The 18,603-nt window shown below is 42.7% G+C and overlaps 1 protein-coding gene across 1 annotated transcript in view; it reads right to left on the reverse strand.

The window, feature by feature from the left end:
- Positions 1-5,454: 5,454 nt before the first annotated feature.
- LOC134612074 (cytosolic phospholipase A2 gamma-like) overlaps positions 5,455-18,603 on the reverse strand; it is a 57,315-nt gene continuing 44,166 nt past the window's right edge. The window contains exons 7-9 of the mRNA XM_063456454.1: positions 15,190-15,246; positions 10,655-10,777; positions 5,455-5,534 (exon numbers count right to left, since the gene is read on the reverse strand). Coding sequence (XP_063312524.1) covers positions 5,455-5,534; positions 10,655-10,777; positions 15,190-15,246 — 260 coding nt within the window. The remainder of the gene's footprint in view (positions 5,535-10,654; positions 10,778-15,189; positions 15,247-18,603) is intronic.

Here is an 18,603-nt window from a genome sequence, read left to right on the forward strand (position 1 = left end):
CAGCTTGGTTGGCTGTCTTTCTCTGCTCCAAATATGCCTCACCATCTCCCCCCTTATGCATATCTTTCCTTCACCCCCCCCCCCCTTGTGTGTCTTTGTAAATGTCTTCCCTGTGTGTGCCTCTATCAGTCTAATCCCTCTGAAATATCTTTTTTCAGTGACTTTGAGTGTGTATTTTTCCACACCATCTGTTGTGGCTCTATCTGATCCTTCATTAACCACCTTCAGCATTGATGTTCTAGAATGTAATAGAATGGTTTTGTGTGTTGAGACAGCAGGATGACATCAAAAAGTTGTGTCCTTACCTCCCAGTAACGTGCTTTAAAACATCAGGTATACCCAAACCAGGAAAACCGCACACAGAACCAGGCCACTATAGACCCATCTCCCTACTGAATGTAGATATTAAAATTTTTACCAAAATCCTCGCCAACAGACTGCTCCCCTACATCCCAGCGACCATCCACCCCGACCAAGTCGGATTCGTCCCAGCAAGACAGGCAAGCGACAACACCAGACGGACCTTAGACCTCATTTGGGTAGCCAACCACCGAACCATCCCCACCCTCCTACTATCCCTTGACGCCGAGAAGGCATTTGACAGACTACTATGGCCCTTTCTATTCGCCACTTTAGAGAAACTCCAATTTCCCACACCATTCATAACAGCCCTCAAAACAATCTACTCCACCCCAAAAGCAAAACTACTCATTCCAAACGCACAACCCCCCCACTTCCCTATACGCAACGGTACAAGGCAGGGATGCCCACTGTCCCCGATCAGGTATGATGTTGTATCGATCAGGTACTGTAAGGGTTAAGCACGCTTCTCAGTGACAGACCAAACTCCCCGTTTAACGCACCGCAAACAACCGCAAAAAGTCCATTTGCACAACCGCAAACTCCCCATTTGCACAAGGTTGGATACCAAGCTAGCAATGTCCCGTTCCTTGTCCTCACTGATGTCATTGAAGGTCTCTTCCTCCACCCAGCCACGTACAACACCAAGGGTCCCCGAAAGGTGACAACAAGCCCCCTGTATTTTTTTTTTTTTTAAATGTACACTACTGTTACACCAGATATGAGTTGCACTGGTGTGACACTGTGCCCTGGCAGGCCCTGAAACGCACACGTGTGAAGAAAACTGACTGCTATTATTTCACAGTCAAATTTCTATTTTTTTTTTTTTTAAATGTACACTACTGTTACACCAGATATGAGTTGCACTGGTGTGACACTGTGCCCTGGCAGGCCCTGAAACGCACACATGTGAAGGAAACTGACTGCTATTATATTACAGTCAAAAAATGTTTTTGTTTTTTTAAATGCAAGCTATTGTGACACCAGATATGAGTGGTGGCAGTGGTCAAGTGGGCACAGTATACGCTGTGAGCCTGACACACACGCTGGCAGGCAGGCAACTGCAATTAGATTACACAGGAAAAAAAAAAGCAGACTGATGTTCTAGCCCTAAAAAGGGCTTTTTGGGGTGCTGTCCTTACAGCAGAGATCAGATGAGTCCTTCCGGACTGTAGTGGACACTGAATACACTAGCCTAGCTATCGATTTCCCTATTAAATCAGCAGCAGCTACACTGTCCCTCCTCTCACTAAGAATGCAGCTTCCGGGGGGCGGGTCCTAGCTGTCATGGAGGAAAGATGCACTTCGTGTGAGCTCCCTCAATATCTCACTTTAAGCAGCTATCAACAAGCGAATTTCACCCCAGAAGGGGATGACCCAGCAATGTTGCTCCTACCTGACCGACCCGACATGCTTAATAGCGGTCAGCAACTCGACAGAGTCTTACTTACCTCCACGTGGCAAGTGTGACCTGGTGCTCCCCGGGCTGGAGAGGCGGCCGATCTCCCGAACCTGGGATGCCCAGGAGCAGCTACTTCCTGGCAGGAGCTCCGTTACCCCCCCTCGGACCGGTGGGGATTATCCCGGTCCACCCCTGAGAGGCTGTCTGGAGCTAATGGACGCACAGAGCACAGCCACCAGGCTGACATACTCATCTGCGACTCTCCCAATATGGCGGCAGACGCGTGTCCTCCTGGTACCAGCAAAGCATGGCAGGATATTGAGTCTAAGCTGGACAGACTCTTTAATCAATTTTGGAAGCAAATAACAAGCAGGAAGCCCCAACAAGCTCCACCACAGTCCCTACAAGCTCTACCACAGCTAAGCGAAGCAGTCCCCATTAAAATCCACCAACGCAAAAGGCGTCGAAGACGGGACCGGAGGCACAAACAGAAATGCAGAGCCTGCCCCAGGTCAAGCACTCACCTCCACCTTAAGTCACCACAATCCCGCACCGGATGTGACGCACCACCGGGACAGATCCGTCCACCCGACAAAACCAGCTTTCACCACCTCAAGCCGCGAACCCGGCACTCAGCCAGAGACTTGCCTTTGTTGTTCCAGGTATCAGGAACTCCCAGGGTCTGCACCTGGCGCCCAGAAGGGATCGGATGAGAACAAGCAGTAAACAGCAGCCTGTTAAGCATGACCCACTATAGCCGATCCTCCACACCATGCCTTTGATCACATGAACTGCTCTCTGCACATTAACTAATCGTAAAGTAGCAAGCGATTAACCCCTTAAGGACCAAACTTCTGGAATAAAAGGGAATCATGACATGTCACACGTCATGTGTCCTTAAGGGGTTAAACATGTCATTATTTCACCTCCTAAAGAAATTATTGTCGTAGTTCCTTACATGCCTTTACCTGAACCATTCATGTATTATGTTATTCACTAGTCTCATCTCATGGGGCGACTCACACTTGATTTATAACTAGTGGTGGAGCTGCTGATATAAATGCACAGTTGATAACGTGCAAGCTACACCCTAAACATGACAGCCATCTTTCACAACAATGTACTGCTATATACTCATACTCTCAGTGACATACGCATGTTCAGTCTAGCATGCTCAAATATAACACACTTCTGTCTAAAAAAAATAAAATAATAATAATTAAAAAAAAAGAATGCAGCTTCCGAATGAATCTAAAATGGATGCTGTCCAGGAGGTGGGAGGGTCTGGGAGGGAGGGTCTGCTGCTGATTGGCTGGAATGTGTCTGCTGACTGTGAGGTACAGGGTCAAAGTCTACTCAATGATGACGAATAGGGGGTGGACCGAACATCGCATATGTTCGCCATCCGTGGCGAACGCGAACAAGCTATGTTCGCCAGGAACTATTCGTCAGCGAACTATTTGGGACATCTCTAGTCAGGATAGATGCCTCTGGAATGGGAGGTACGGGTTGAGATGGTACGCATACCAATGTCTCCGGGGCCAAATAAGCATTTCTGGACAAAAGTGTCTGATGGGCCTGGGCAGTCTGGTCCATACGGTGATCCTGCTTAAAATCTTGCCTCATAGGAGGCCATTTGCTGTCCTAAACCTGCAGGGCCCATGGTCCTATCATAATGTCATGATGTAATACCCCAACACGCAGAGTTTAGGATAGCAAGGGACAAGACTAGGATATAACTTATTACCTGGACTTAGAAGGGCCAGACTAAACGTCAGACAGAGATAAAGCGTAATCAGAAATGAGACGAGGTCATGGTAACAGAGAGACTACGAAAACGAGAACAAGCCAGAGTCAGGTAGATGGTAATCAGTCACATGGGCAAACAAGACAGGAAAGGGTTAAAGATAAATTCAGAAGTTAGAAGAGGAGATCAAGCTGCATGCGGTTCGTGTGGAGGCAGGAGTGATCCAGCCATGCGCGGCTCAAGCTTAGGAGCCAGGTCGGTCCCAGGATAAGGTAAATACAGCCACAACCACTTATCCCAATCACCTTAAAAATATTGGATATCGCTAAAAATCAACCAAACTAAAATCAACCTCTAAAACGAACCAAACTACTCATCCATCCGCTATACTACTTTATCCCACCTAGAACTAGTGCCCAGTTAAAATACTTGACTCTTACTTACCCACACTCAGTCATGCCACACACATTTCACCACTACTCTCACTTAATCCCTCTGACTACGGCTAAATTCATCTTCTACATCAGAACACTACTCCTAAGATTGGGTTGTATCCATGTCTCGGGTCTTTCATTTAGAACAGGGGCAGCTTCAGTCTACTTCAACACTGACACTCCAGTGCATATTATTAAAAGATTGGGCAGATGGAAATCCTCAGTCTACAACCGATATATTCCTCATCCCGAGAAAGAAATGAGGAAAGCTTTTAAAAGTTTGGCTTTGTAAATTTGATGCAATAAGTGTGTTTTTGATTAATACCGTTTTCACCCTCTTTGCATGAACCCGATTTACATATATTACTAATATGTTTCTGAACATATATATTATATTATTCACTCACTCACTCACTCACTCTCTGGGCCGGCCTAAGACATCATGCTGCCTAGGTCCTACGATAAATGACTATGGGGGATAATGTAAAATAAGCACAGGTTACTGGTTATGGGGGTTAATGTATAATAAGCACAGGTTACTGGCTATGGGGAGGATAATGTATAATAAACACAGGTTACTGGCTATGGCGGGATAATGTATAATAAACACAGGTTACTGGTTGTGGGGGGATAATGTATAATAAACACAGGTTACTGGTTGTTTGGGGATAATGTATAATAAGCACAGGTTACTGGCTATGCGGGGATAATGTATAATAAACACAGGTTACTGGCTATGGGAGGATAATGTGTAATACACACAGGTTACTGGCTATGGGAGGATAATGTATAATAAACACAGGTTACTGGCTATGGGAGGATAATGTATAATAAACACAGGTTACTGGCTATGGGGAGGATAATGTATAATAAACACAGGTTACTGGCTATGGGGGGGATAATGTATAATAAACACAGGTTACTGGCTATGGGAGGATAATGTATAATAAACACAGGTTACTGGCTATGGAAGGATAATGTATAATAAACACAGGTTACTGGCTATGGGGGGATAATGTATAAAAAACACAGGTTACTGGCTATGGGGGGATAATGTATAATAAACACAGGTTACTGGCTATGGGGGATAATGTACAATAAACACAGGTTACTGGCTATGGAGGATAATGTATAATAAACACAAACACAAAAAATAAATAAATAATAAAATAAATAAAAGAATTCAGCTTCAGAATTAATCTAAATTGTATGCTGTCTAGGAGGTGGGAGGGTCTGGGAGGAAGGGTCTGCTGCTGATTGGCTGGAATGTGTCTGCTGACTGTGAGGTACAGGGTCAAAGTTTACTCAATGATGACGAATAGGGGGCGGACCGAACATCGCATATGTTCGCCATCCGTGGCGAACGCGAACAAGCTATGTTCGCCAGGAACTATTCGCCAGCGAACCGTTCGGGACATCACTACCTCCCAGCCTCACTCACACTGAGCCTACATAATGGTCTGTCGCACCTGCACATTTCATACAGCCCTAATGCTAGCGCTAAGTGTAGGTTACGGTGCATCAAACAGTTTAACAGAATACATACCTAATAATGATTTTGTCTCAAGCTGTTTCTCTCTTTTTTCAACATCTGAAATAATAATGACACAACATACATAAGACTCGTAGTTTACAAACAATGTGCAAGCAATACAAAGATATGCATCTTGTAGATTATCCACCTGCTAGTGGCTAAAATAACAAACATGCACAGAGGTGAATCATATATTTATTGAGGTAACTTATTTTTCACCATTGCATCTTTCAAAATATGAACTCTGAGAGAAACATCTTTATTTTTATATGAAATAAAGGCTCCTCTTATTTCCTGAGGAGCCTACTGCTTTGAGATAATGAGCAAATTTTCATAGTTACACAGTTACAGGCAAAGCCCTCACCCCCCTCCACTGGAGAAACCATCCCACTCCCATACTCAAGGAATGGATGAAGAATGAGGAAAACATGCTTATATTGAATGAGCTAGATGTCAGCCAGCCAGTCAGAAAACTCTTTGGGCCTTTGTGCTAGACTATTTTTGGTAAATCATGTGAATTGCATGTTTGGTCACTCCTTTCCCAATTTCCTTTCCCCTATTGTCCCCTACATTTGTGTAAATCATAAACACACTTGTAGATCAAATTAAAAATGTAAGATTATCTCTTCAAAAATGTAAATCTTAGATTACATACTTTCTATGGCATGTATTTCAAATAGTTATTTTTTTCCCCCTGATATTCTGAAATAATAATGAAATGTGATGCATAATGCCAGTAGGTTACCATCAATGTGCAAACTAAATTTAAAAAAAAATCTTGCATATATATGATCAAAGCAGATTGTATACTTATTGGCTTGCTGGAACTAAAATATATAACATTCAGAGAGATGACTCTCTGACTGTTTATTGATGTAAATAATATTTATGCCAGTTGAATCATGGAATCTTTCAATCTTTCATGTAATGTCTCACAGGTTTCTAAGCCACTGCTTATCATGAATGTACTTGTTTGACAAAGAAGGCATCTCAATGACTTTATTTATTGGGGAATATATTGTTTTCAGACATGTTACATAGTTACATAGCTAAAAAGAGACTTGCATCCATCAAGTTCAGCCTTCCTCACATTTGTTTTTTGCTGTTGATCCAGAAGAAGGCAAAAAAAAACAGTTTGATGCACTTCCAATTTTGCAACAAGCTAGGGAAAAAAATCCTTCTTGACCCCAGAATGGCAGTCAGATTTATCCTTGGATCAAGCAGTTATTACCCTACATTGAAAGATTATATCCTTGATTATTCTGTTTTTGCAAGTATGCATCTAGTTGCTGTTTGAACATCTGTATGGACTCTGTATGTACCATTGAACGGAATAACATATATAAGATGCAGCACATTTATATATAAAAGAAAATGAAGAAGTAGAGGCAGATTTGGTATACAGTGTATACTTGATTTGGAGATTCAGTTTGGCCCAAGTTACAACTCATTTGAATTGGGGCTAAACGGGTGTCAATATTCACATTGAATCTTGCTTCTTAGTGCCATTCCTGGCATCAGAAAAGAATGAGGATGGAATGGAGTAAAGGCGGTTTTTGGGTGGGGCAAATAAGCTCCTTAGCTTGCCATGATGGCCAAAAGGCCTGCCCAATTACACAATCATGTTGGCTGGATCTCCTGTCCATTCAAGAGATTGCACAAAAAAAGATGAATAATAGTTAGGGATCAACCAGGAAATGTTGATTTTAATCATGGATCAAGTTTAACATATTTGAGAAAGCATATGCTTCTTTTGGAGAGTGCGGTTTAGTAACAAATAAACAACTTCCTGTGCTGAAGTACTGAGTTTATGGGAGAGCAGGAGACACAGGCGGAAATGCATGCCCCCAAACACACACAAAAAAATGCATCTTCTCTTGTGTTTCTCTTAACCCCCTTTTAAATTAGTTAAATATTTTCTGTGTTTCTTATTCCCTCTTTTGATTTTTTTATCTCGTTTAGTGTATCTCGTCTCCAATTTGTCTCCTTTGTGTCTCTTAAACTCCCTTGTGTGTCTCTTTGAACTCCCCTTGTGCACTTTTTACTTCATCCCAGCCCCTGTGCATCTCTTTTTACCCTTCTCCAGTCCTCAGTATGTCTCTTTCCCCCACCCCTTTTGTGTGTGTCTTAGCCCCAGCCCCTTTGTCTCTTTATCCCCTTCCAAACCCCTCTGAGTGTCTCTTACTAACTCCTGTCCCTCTGTGTGTCTATTTTCTCCTCCCAGCCACTGTGTGTATCTCTTTATCCTGCTGCCCAGCTTTGACTTCACAAACGTTGTGTGTCTCTTTGTTCTCCTTCCCTTCTGCATGTCTCTTTGTCCCCCCCAACAAACCTTCTGTGTGTCTCTTTGCCTCCCCCAGTCCCACGGTGTGCCTCTTTCTTCCCCCAGCCCCTCTATGTGTCTCTTTCTCCCTCTCACTGCTCTTCTATGTTTCTTTCTCCCTCTCTCCTCCCCATGTCTCTATCTTCCCCCTCTGTCTCTTTCTCCCCCTCCCCCTGTGTCTCTCTCTTCCCCCTTTGTAGATAAATGAGAACAAAATGCCCTATCCAAATAGGTTTCTTATGAGGTTTAAATTTATTAAACTAAGAATCAACCCCTCATTGCCCTTCCTACAGATAAAAAAGCACTACCCTATGTTGTTGTTCTCTCTTCCCCTTCTGTCTCTTTCCCCCCCTTTTCTCCTTCCCGTGCCTCTCTCTTCCCCCTCCTTTCTTTCTCCCCATTTGTGTCACTTTCTCCCCCTCTCCCTCTCCCCTTTGTGTATCTCTCTCTCCCTCTCCCTCTTTCTTCCCTTCCCAATCTGTCTCTTTCTACCCCTCCCCCTGTGTCTCTCTCTTCTCACCCTCCCCTTGTGTCTCCCCCTCACCCTGTGTATTTGTCTTTCCCCCTCCGTCTCTTTCTTTCACTCCCCTATTCCTCTCTGTAGTGGATCCCCAGGTAACCAGACCAGTTACCTCCGCTAATTCTCTTCCTTCAGCCATTCAGGAACCCTTACAACAAGCAGGCATCCATTCCCCCCCCAGTAACTGGACAACACACAGTTTGGAGGGATACAACACTGACTGACCTTTGTTTATTTTGTCACACAAGGTTTTACATGCACAGACCCCTACATGGGGTCTCCAACACAAAACATCAGGGGTTCCCATCCCAAGAAGCTAATGGCGGATGAAAGAGAGACAACGTCCTGCTAGGACAGGAAAAGTAAGGGGGAGTGGGAGGGGGAGAGGTACAGACAAGCAATGGTTAACAGTCGGGGGTGTTTGGTTGTTAAAAGAAGTGACCACATGGACCACACAGATGGGGGTGCGGTAGACAAACGCGAGGGGGGGGTTTCAGACAGCTGAACAAAGGGAATAAAAAGTATATAACAGCGTCCATTCTGCTACACTCTCTCTTCTCCCTTTCTCTCTTTCTCCCCCTCTCCTCCCTGTGTCTCTCTATTCCCCCTCTTTTACTTCTCCCTCTTTTCCTGTGTGACTCTCTCCCCCTCTGTCTCTCCCCTTTGTTTCTCTACTCTCTCTCCCTCTGTCTCTTTGTCCCCCTCCCCCTCTGACTCTTTATACCCCTTCCTGTGTCTCTCTCTTTACCTTCTGTCTCTTTCTCCCCCTCATCCTGTGTCTCCCCCCTCACCCTGTGTATCTCTCTTTTCCCTCTGTCTCTTTCTCTCCCTCCCACAGTGCCTCTCTCTTCCCCCTCTGTCTCTTTCCCCCTCTCTTCCCCATGTCTCTCTCTTCCCCTCTTATATTTATCCCCTCTTTCCCTGTGTCACTCCCTCCCCCCTCTGTCTCTTCCCTTTGTTTCTCTCCTCCCTCTGTCTCTTGCTACCCCCTCCCCCTGTATCTCTATCTTCCCCTTCTGTCTCTTTCTTCCCCCTCTGTCTCTGTCTCCCCTAGGTGGTCCGTGGTGGCAAGGACCGGGAGCTCTCCGTTGCCACCTGCTCCCTCTCGGGTGGGGGTTCTGGTGCTTTCCCAATAGTTGGCTGAGAGTGCTAGGAGCCACAGTCCTACCTTGCGGGCCTCCTGGTCTATGGTCACGAGGCTGTGCATGGCTCTCACTCTACCCTCTGCTGCATCTCGGGCTGCTCTGATGTCCCCGGCAGCCCGAGCTACGCATCTGGATCCCCGGCATCTTACCCGATCGTCACGGCAATGGAGTGCAGGCCAGGCCCTCAGGCTGGTAAGTAGGCCACAGGCCAATGCCCATGGGGCCTCTGACTCGCCAGGTGGTGCAAGTGGGTGGGACTTATAACGTGGGCACCAGAGGGCTCTGTGTCCGGCCTCCAGTGCCCCTGCCTTCCCTCCATGTCTCCCCTGGGCCTGCTGGGTGCTTCCCGTCCCTAGTTCCCCCCTGGAGTGGGCCTGTGGATGCTGGGTTGGAGGGAGGGATGGTCTCTCACCTTTTATCTCCTTACAGGCTGCTCCGGACCGGGCCTTGTTCCAGATGTGCGAGACCCCTGCTCCTGGGTACGTCCTTCTGCATGCTGCAGTTTCGGTACTCTAAACTTTTAGCACTTATTTTTCTTGGTGGTTAGTTTTTGATGCTCATGTATTTTTGTTTCTGTACCTTCTGACCTGACCATTGGTGGCAATGTTATATGAATAAACCTAAACTCTTTTGCAACACTATTTGTGGAGTGCAGTACCGTATTGATTATTTTATAGCATTGACGGAGTTGTATGACGGAGTGTATTCTATCTTTTCGCCACTCTGGTGCTAAAGGGGGGTTCAAAAAAAATTCTTGCACCAGGGCCCTCTCTCCATTAGTTCAACCACTGTATTTCAGGCAGATGTTTCAAAAATAAACAAGCAATACTATAAAGATAACAGAAGTGCAGAGATAAACTAGGGGTGAAACTGGTGCTAAAATTAAGCTGTGCTTAGAGCAAATTTGAATCTTGAATATACATGAAAACTTTATATTAATAGATACATGGAATGGTAATAAAAAATAATAGAATTTTATTTTTTTGTTACATACTAGGTTTGGGAATCCTTGTGTGATTAACTGCTGCACACTAATTTTCTTATATTATAGTGAGCGCCTATAACCCTTTTTTGTTGTGACAATAGAATTGTAATCACCTGCCAAATACAAACAATTACAATTTATTTATATGACCCCCAAAATAAACACCAGTTCAAGCAATACTGCACTATATAGAATGCATCTCACCTTCTAATAAGTGTTTCAGTTTCTGCAGAAATTCCTCACTCTGTTTATAATCCAGGCTTTCCAGGTCTTCTGCGAGAAGTTCCTTCAAAAGTGCACATTTACAGTACTCCCCATGGCTGGTCACTGTGTGTGAAAGCAAATACAAGGGACGTCTGATTAGATGAGATTAAAGCAAACATTCAGGGTTATTTACTGGGGATTCAAAGAGAATTCAAAATTTTAGGCTAAATTAGCAGAACTTTGGCCTAAACATGGCTGGCTTAGAGAGTTTTTACAGTTTGTCTAATTTGACTTTACATTTGAAATTAACTTTGAATTCTTACTTTAGTGAATAATCCTGTAAAATATCAAGACACAATGGGGTGTAGTTATCAGATTTCTGAAAAGTGACAGTTAATTTCAAGCATTATTTTGATATTTTTGATATTTTCATATTTATTAGTGTTGTTAAAAATGAAATGTAATGCTTAATTTTGCAGACATTGATAATAAAACATGCCAGCTAAAATTACTTAAAATGAAATCGCCCAAAGGTTTCTTTAGAAAATTGTATGCCATAGGATAAATTGCAGTTGGGGCTACTACTTTGCCCGAAACGCAACATGAGCTCAGTAACTATATCAAAACCGGAAATTCCAAAGCTGAAATTAGCATGTCTGTGATTTGACTCTATAACTTCTCGAAAATATGGAAAAGGTCAGGGGATCATTGTACTCGGGGGGGCAGTAGCAGAATCGAAATCAAGGGTCATTACAGTAGAGGGACACACATTGTCTATAAATTTCCCCCAAAAATAAAATGTGAGAAAAACACAAAAGCAAATAAACAAGTAAACAAATAAATAAATGTATAATATAATAAAAATCTGTAGATGTGACAGAGGCTGGAAATATGATGGTTACATTCCCTTGGGAGTCTACTTTCAACAGAAAATTTACTTTTGTACTTTTTGGATCATGTTACTTCTATTACTGAAAAGAAGAAAGGTCTGCCTGGACCAAAAAGTAATGAGACAAATATAAAAATTAACTTTTAATAGTAATAATTAAAATCAGTGATGGGGAGAAGTAAGTAGATAATAGGTACAGACTCCTTAGAACTGAAAATAAAAAATGTGCATACACCTATATAGTTGTGCTATATATATATATATATATATATATATATATATATATATATATGTATAGGCACAAATAGTAAAGAGTAGGCATGTGCATGGGGAAAATTTTCGGTTCGGTTCGGCATTCCGAAATTCGGAATTTTCGCAATTCGGCACTTCAACACTTCGGAACTTCGGCACTTCGACACTTCGGCAAATTTGGCACTTTAGCACTTCGACAAATTCGGCACTTCGTCACTTCAGAACTTCTTTTGCAGCCGCTTAGTAGATAACTCCCTAATTTCCACGGTATTAGGGAGTTATCTACCAAAAGGCTGAAAGACCTAAATTGGTCTTTCAGACAAATTTACTAATACTAAGTAAAAATGACTTAGTATTAGTACATTTTTCCCCTACTCACTATACCGTGCCTATGGCTGCTCACTGTTTTAAAAAAAAAAATAAAAAAAAATAGGGTCCCCCCTCCCGAGCCCCCACCGCTTTTAAACTAAAGGGGGGCCCCAAAGTAAAATGATGGGGGGGGATCTATTGTCCTCCCCCCGGCCCCCACCCTGAGCGGTGGGTGGGGGCACTAAATACTAATAAAGGGGGGGACCTAATGTCCTCCCCCCTGGCCCCCACCCCTGAGCGGCGGGTGGGGGCCCTAAATTGGTATAAGAGGGGGCCTAATGTCCTCCCCCCTGGCCCCCACCCCTGAGAGGTGGGTGGGGGCCCTAAATACTAATAAGGGGGGGACCTAATGTCCTCCCTTCTGGCCCCCACCCTGAGTGGCGGGTGGGGGCCCTAAATTGGAATAAGGGGGGCCTAATGTCCTCCCCCTGGCCCCCACCCTTGAGCGGTGGGTGGGGGCCCTAAATACTAATAAGGGGGGGAGGACCTAATGTCCTTCCCCCTGGCCCCCACCCCTGAGTGGTGGGTGGGGGCTCTAAATACTAAAAAGAGGGGGGACCTTGGGTCCTCCCCCCTGGCCCCCACCCCTGAGCGGCGGGTGGGGGCCCTAAATACTAATAAGGGGGAGGTCCTAATGTCCTCCCCCTGGCCCCCACCCCTGAGCAGCGGCCCTAAATATTAAAAAAAAGGGGGGGCTAAGGTCCTCCCCCATGGCCCCCACTCCTTAGCAGTGGGTGTGGGCCCTAAATACTAATAAGGGGGGGCTAATGTCTGCCCCTCCCCCCCTCCCCTGAGCAGCGAGTGGGGACCCTAAATACCAATGGGGGGGGAAACCTATTGTCCTCCCCCCCAGCCCCCACCCCTGAGCGGCGGATGGGGGCCTTAAAAAAAATGTGTGTCCCCCCCCCCCCCAAAAAAAATGTATCCCCCTACCTACCCCCCTCACCTTAAAATTAATGAGGGGGGACCTTTAACTAAGAACCTGTAAAGAAAACAAAAAAAAAAACCTTACCATTCAATGTTTTCTTTCTTCTGAAATGTTCTTTTTTCAGCCCCAAAAAAGGGCAAATAAAAAACCATAATAACCGACGCAATAAAAAAAAAAAATAAAAAAAAAAAACAGCGCAAAAAAAAAAATCCTTCTTCACACATGGAGGGCTCCGGGCAGACTGAGCTCTGCAGGGCGGGGGGAGGCTTATAAAGCCTTGCCCCGCCCTGCAATTATGCTCAGAGCACTCTGATTGGTGGATTTAAGCCATCCAATCAGAGTGCTCTGACAGGTAAATGAAGAGACTGACAGGTAAGTCTCTACATTTACCTGTCACAGCACTCTGATTGGTTGGTTTGAAATCCACCAATCAGAGTGCTCTGTGTCATTTTACACAGCGTGGGAAAGTCTTTGGAATTTTCCCACGCTGTGTAATTTGACTCAAAACACTGTGATTGGTGGATTAAGTAACCATTATTTTACATTAGGGCCCCCACCCACCGCTCAGGGGTGGGGAACGGGGGGGGGGGGGGGGCAATTTTTTTTTTTTTTTTTTTAACAGTGAGCAGCCACAGGCTGCTCACTGTTTAATAGACATGCCCCTACTCGCGGTATAGTGAGTAGGGACATAATTTACTAATACTAAGTAATCTTTACTTAGTATTAGTAAATTTTGCTGAAGTACCAATTCAGGTCTTTCAGCCTTTTAGTAGATAACTCCCTAATACCGTGGGCATTAGGGAGTTATCTACTTATTCATTCCTGTCATTACACTGACTGGCCAAGTAACTTACATTTTATATGAATGTATGTTACTTGATTGTTGTAAGTGTTGCAAATGCTTACAGCTGAATCCTGGCTATGTTTGTATACTTTATTTAAACTTGTATACAGTGTAACATTCTTCTTCTTCCACTGGGTAAGTATATTAGTACTTAGGCAATACTGTGCTTTGGAACTTCGGCACTTCGGCACTTTGACACTTCGGCAACTTCGGCAACTTCGGAACTTCGGCACTTCAGCACTTCGGAAATTCGGTAAATTCGAAACTTCGGGACCTCGGCAATTCGGCACTTCGGACATTTGGAAGTACCCGAATATCCGAATTGCCCGAAATTCGTCCGAATTCATATTCGGACCGAAACGAATTGCACATGTCTAGTAAAGAGTATCAATACATCTCTAAAGTACTTCTCTGTGTGAAGGATAAAGCTATGTAGAACAACAATGCTGCAATGTAACTATAGGCAAGCGCAATAAAAAGATACTGTTACAATGTAATGATAGTCAATAGAGAGAAAATAATATTAGGGATCTTGCTGCTGGCAGAGATGGTAAGAAGGATTGTCTCATCCAGCACCACAATAAAGTTTCAGCACACACTGAAAATATAACTAAACTGTGCCTTCAAGGACACCTGGCGGGACTAACTGCCTCAAATCAGTGGTGCTGAAATAGTTAATGCTTATTAGCTCCCAAAAGTGGTCTGTTCAGCTTGTACCTCCTAATGGCAAGATAACTGTTCCTATGGTAGTGAAAGCGTCTAGCTGAAGCTCAATATTGATTAATGCCAGAATGTAAGAATATTTAACCTATCAGGACTGCGGTTGATTGGCAGTTATAGCAGCCAATCAAAACTGCATAGTACCGAAGGAGAGAGAGGGGAGAGGCTTAAAGTGACTAGATATGCTTAAACATGCATGCTTAAACTCCCTCACTGTGCTATCCTTTACCACTTTAGCTGGAAGGCTATTCAATGCATCCACTACCCTCTCAGTAAAGTAATACTTCCAGATATTATTTTTAAACCTTTGCCCCTCTAATTTAAGACTATGTCCTCTTGTTGTGGTAGTTTTTCTTGTTTTAAATATACTCTCTTTATTTACTGAGTTGATTTCCGTAAGTATTTGAATGTTTCTATAATATCCCCTCCGTCTCGTCTTTCCTCCAAACTATACACTGAATTTTCTTTACACAATATCATAATGAAAATATCAATTCTAATTTCATATAGTTTAGGACTTAGTCATACTGTACCTTTATTAGATTGAGCTAGGATGGACCAAAGTTTGCTCCATATCTCTCTAATTTGCTCTAGAATATAAGAGAACATTTTCATTATTATGTTTTAAATCGAAAATGTATTTTATACACACCCACACAATATATAAATATATAAATAAAAACTTTTAAGAAATGACATGTCACATATTGTAGTGGACAGTTTATACTATGTTAGTCAATTGGATGTGAAGTGAGCACTTACGCCGGCAGTTGGAGCAGATGACGCACAGAATAATGATTGTTTTCGTCCATGGATTGCTACACCAGAGGTTTTATAGTTCTATGCATTTTGTTTGTGTTCAGTTCTAATTTCTTGATATGGAGACATTATAATTAACTACAGTATCAACGGTACACAGAACTTCAAAATAGCAGTATTTTTTTAATACATGCTTTACTGTTATGTACCTTACACTACATATTATATGATATTTGAGAGCTAGTGTGCTAATGTTAGAGTTTATGACAGGGTTTTATTAATCTTAGGGTAATACTGGGACATTCATTTCCCAGTCTGCCAGAGATTAGAGGTGGTTAGATTCTGGGAGCAGCAGCTGATATTAGTAAATGCCGCCATTAATTCAGCCCTTTCCGGAGGTAATATGCCCGCAGATGAGCTGGGGAGAGAGCTGTAGTAAGCTATTTGTAGAGTAATGATGTAGTAAAAACTATTGCATGATTCCATGGATTGTTGACCAAGAAATGTTAGTGTTACGCAGTACATTGACTCATAACTTCAATGGAGGAAATTCCCCAATATACAGGGTGGGCCAAAATAATGCAGGTGCATATTATAATCGAGTTTTGGGAGATTGATAATAGTTAATTTTATGAAGGAACAATAAATTTAAATAGTGGAATTTTACTCTCAAAAGATCTTACTGACGCCAATTCAGTGTAAGAAATGGACTCTCAGTGACTATTTTTTGGAAACTAATGCAACATTTTAAGGAAACAAACTGCCTACACTTGACCAGCTCAAGATATCCGTGCAGAAATTCGAGTGACAGAGATTCAAACATTAACCAATGTTATGAACAATGCAGTTGAAAGAGCCTAACTTTGCGAGGTGGCAAATGGAGACCATTTAAAATATGTCATCAATGTCATTCAATGTATGTAATATAATGGAAATAAATAATATAATTGAAAGTGAAATTATATAATTATAATTGAAATAAAAACATTATTGACTTCACCCTTCTCTGAATTTTCGTCCACCCTGTAGTAACATTACTCCACTATTTTTAGTATACAGGCATGTGAACAAATCCACGTTAACCCCTTAAGGATGGCAGACGGGCTATGCCATCCTTAGAGACCCGGCTCTAAATGCCGGCTGGCAGCATAGCACGTCCACGCCGTCCTATGCACTTAAATGTTTGCCGGCTATGCCAAGCCGGCGATCGCAATGGGGGAACTTACCTGGCATCCCAGGTAGTCCCCTTGCTGCTGATCCATCCCTCCTGGGCCATGTGATCGCGAGGTCCTTGTGAGGACCTCACGATCACATGGACGGAATAGCCGTCCATAGCAGTGCCAGCATGGGAAGTGCCTGGAATGACAGGTAGTCCCCCTGCTGCATGAAATATATTAAAATAAAGTTTAAACACAGTTTAACCCCTTCAGGACCGAGGACGGTTCAGAACCGTCATCTGCATTTTTGCATTGCCGTGACGGTCCTGAACCGTCCTAACGGTGCAATGTACTTGCCTGATCGCCGTCGTTCCCCAGGCGGCGATCGGCGGTGATCGGTGGTGCTCCCGGTGTGGGGAGACAGTCTCCCCATGGCGGATTAGGACCCCTGGGGCCATGCGATCGCTCAACAGAGTGGTCACATGGTCACAATAGGTGTCCATGTGTCTGCCTGCAGGGGGACTGCCTGTGCTAACAGGCAGTCTCCCTGCTGCTGTAAAATAAAATAAAAAATGAAAGGGTAATTTTAATAAAAAAAAAAAAAAAATTATATGTGTATATTATTATAAAATACAAATAATAAGTAATTTAAATTAAATGAAAACATGTAAAAATAATAATACAAATTTAAAAGATATATATATCTATATGAAATGTTATTCTAACTGTATTTTGATAGTAATATATATATATATATATATATATATATATATATATATATATATATATATTGATATCAAAATACACTTAGAATGAAATTGTATATATATATATATATCTATGTATATATAAATAAATAAAAAATAATACGAAATATACATATGTCCATATTCAAAATTACGTAAATAATTATAGAAATATGCACGTAGACTTCAAATATATAAATATGCATATACAGTTGCAAGAAAAAGTATGTGAACCCTTTGGAATGATATGGATTTATGCACAAATTGGTTATGAAATGTGATCTGATCATCATCCAAGTCACAACAATAGACAATCACAGTCTGCTTAAAGGGACACTATAGTCACCTGAACAACTTTAGCTTAATGAAGCAGTTTTGGTGTATATAACATGCCCCTGCAGCCTCACTGCTCAATCCTCTGCCATTTAGGAGTTAAATCCCTTTGTTTATGAACCCTAGTCACACCTCCTTGCATGTGACTTGCACAGCCTTCCATAAACACTTCCTGTAAAGAGAGCCCTATTTAAGCTTTCTTTATTGCAAGTTCTGTTTAATTAAGATTTTCTTATACCATGCAAGAGCCTCCTGTATGTGATTAAAGTTCAATTTAGAGATTGAAATACAATTATTTAAGGTAAATTACATCTGTTTGAAAGTGAAACCAGTTTTTTTTTTCATGCAGGCTCTGTCAATCATAGCCAGGGGAGGTGTGGCTAGGGCTGCATAAACAGAAACAAAGTGATTTAACTCCTAAATGACAGTGAATTGAGCAGTGAAATTGCAGGGGAATGATCTACTAAAACTGCTGTATTTAGCTAAAGTAATTTAGGTGACTATAGTGTTCCTTTAAACTAATAACACACAAAGAATGAAATGTTGCCATGTTTTTATTGAACACACCATGTAAACATTCACAGTGCAGGTGGAAAAAGTATGTGAACCAATAGACTAATGACATCTCCAAGAGCTAATTGGAGTGAGATGTCAGCCAACTGGAGTCCAATCAATGAGATGAGATTGGAGGTGTTGGTTACAGCTGCCCTGCCCTATAAAAAACACACACCAGTTCTGGGTTTGCTTTTCACAAGAAGCATTGCCTGATGTGAATGATGCCTCGCACAAAAGAGCTCTCAGAAGACCTACGATTAAGAATTGTTGGCTTGCATAAAGCTGGAAAGGGTTATAAAAGTATCTCCAAAAGCCTTGCTGTTCATCAGTCCACGGTAAGACAAATTGTCTATAAATGGAAAAACTTCAGCACTGCTGCTACTTTCCCTAGGAGTGG

The sequence above is a fragment of the Pelobates fuscus genome, chromosome 5, assembly GCF_036172605.1.
Source record: "Pelobates fuscus isolate aPelFus1 chromosome 5, aPelFus1.pri, whole genome shotgun sequence".
Lineage (NCBI taxonomy): Eukaryota > Metazoa > Chordata > Amphibia > Anura > Pelobatidae > Pelobates > Pelobates fuscus.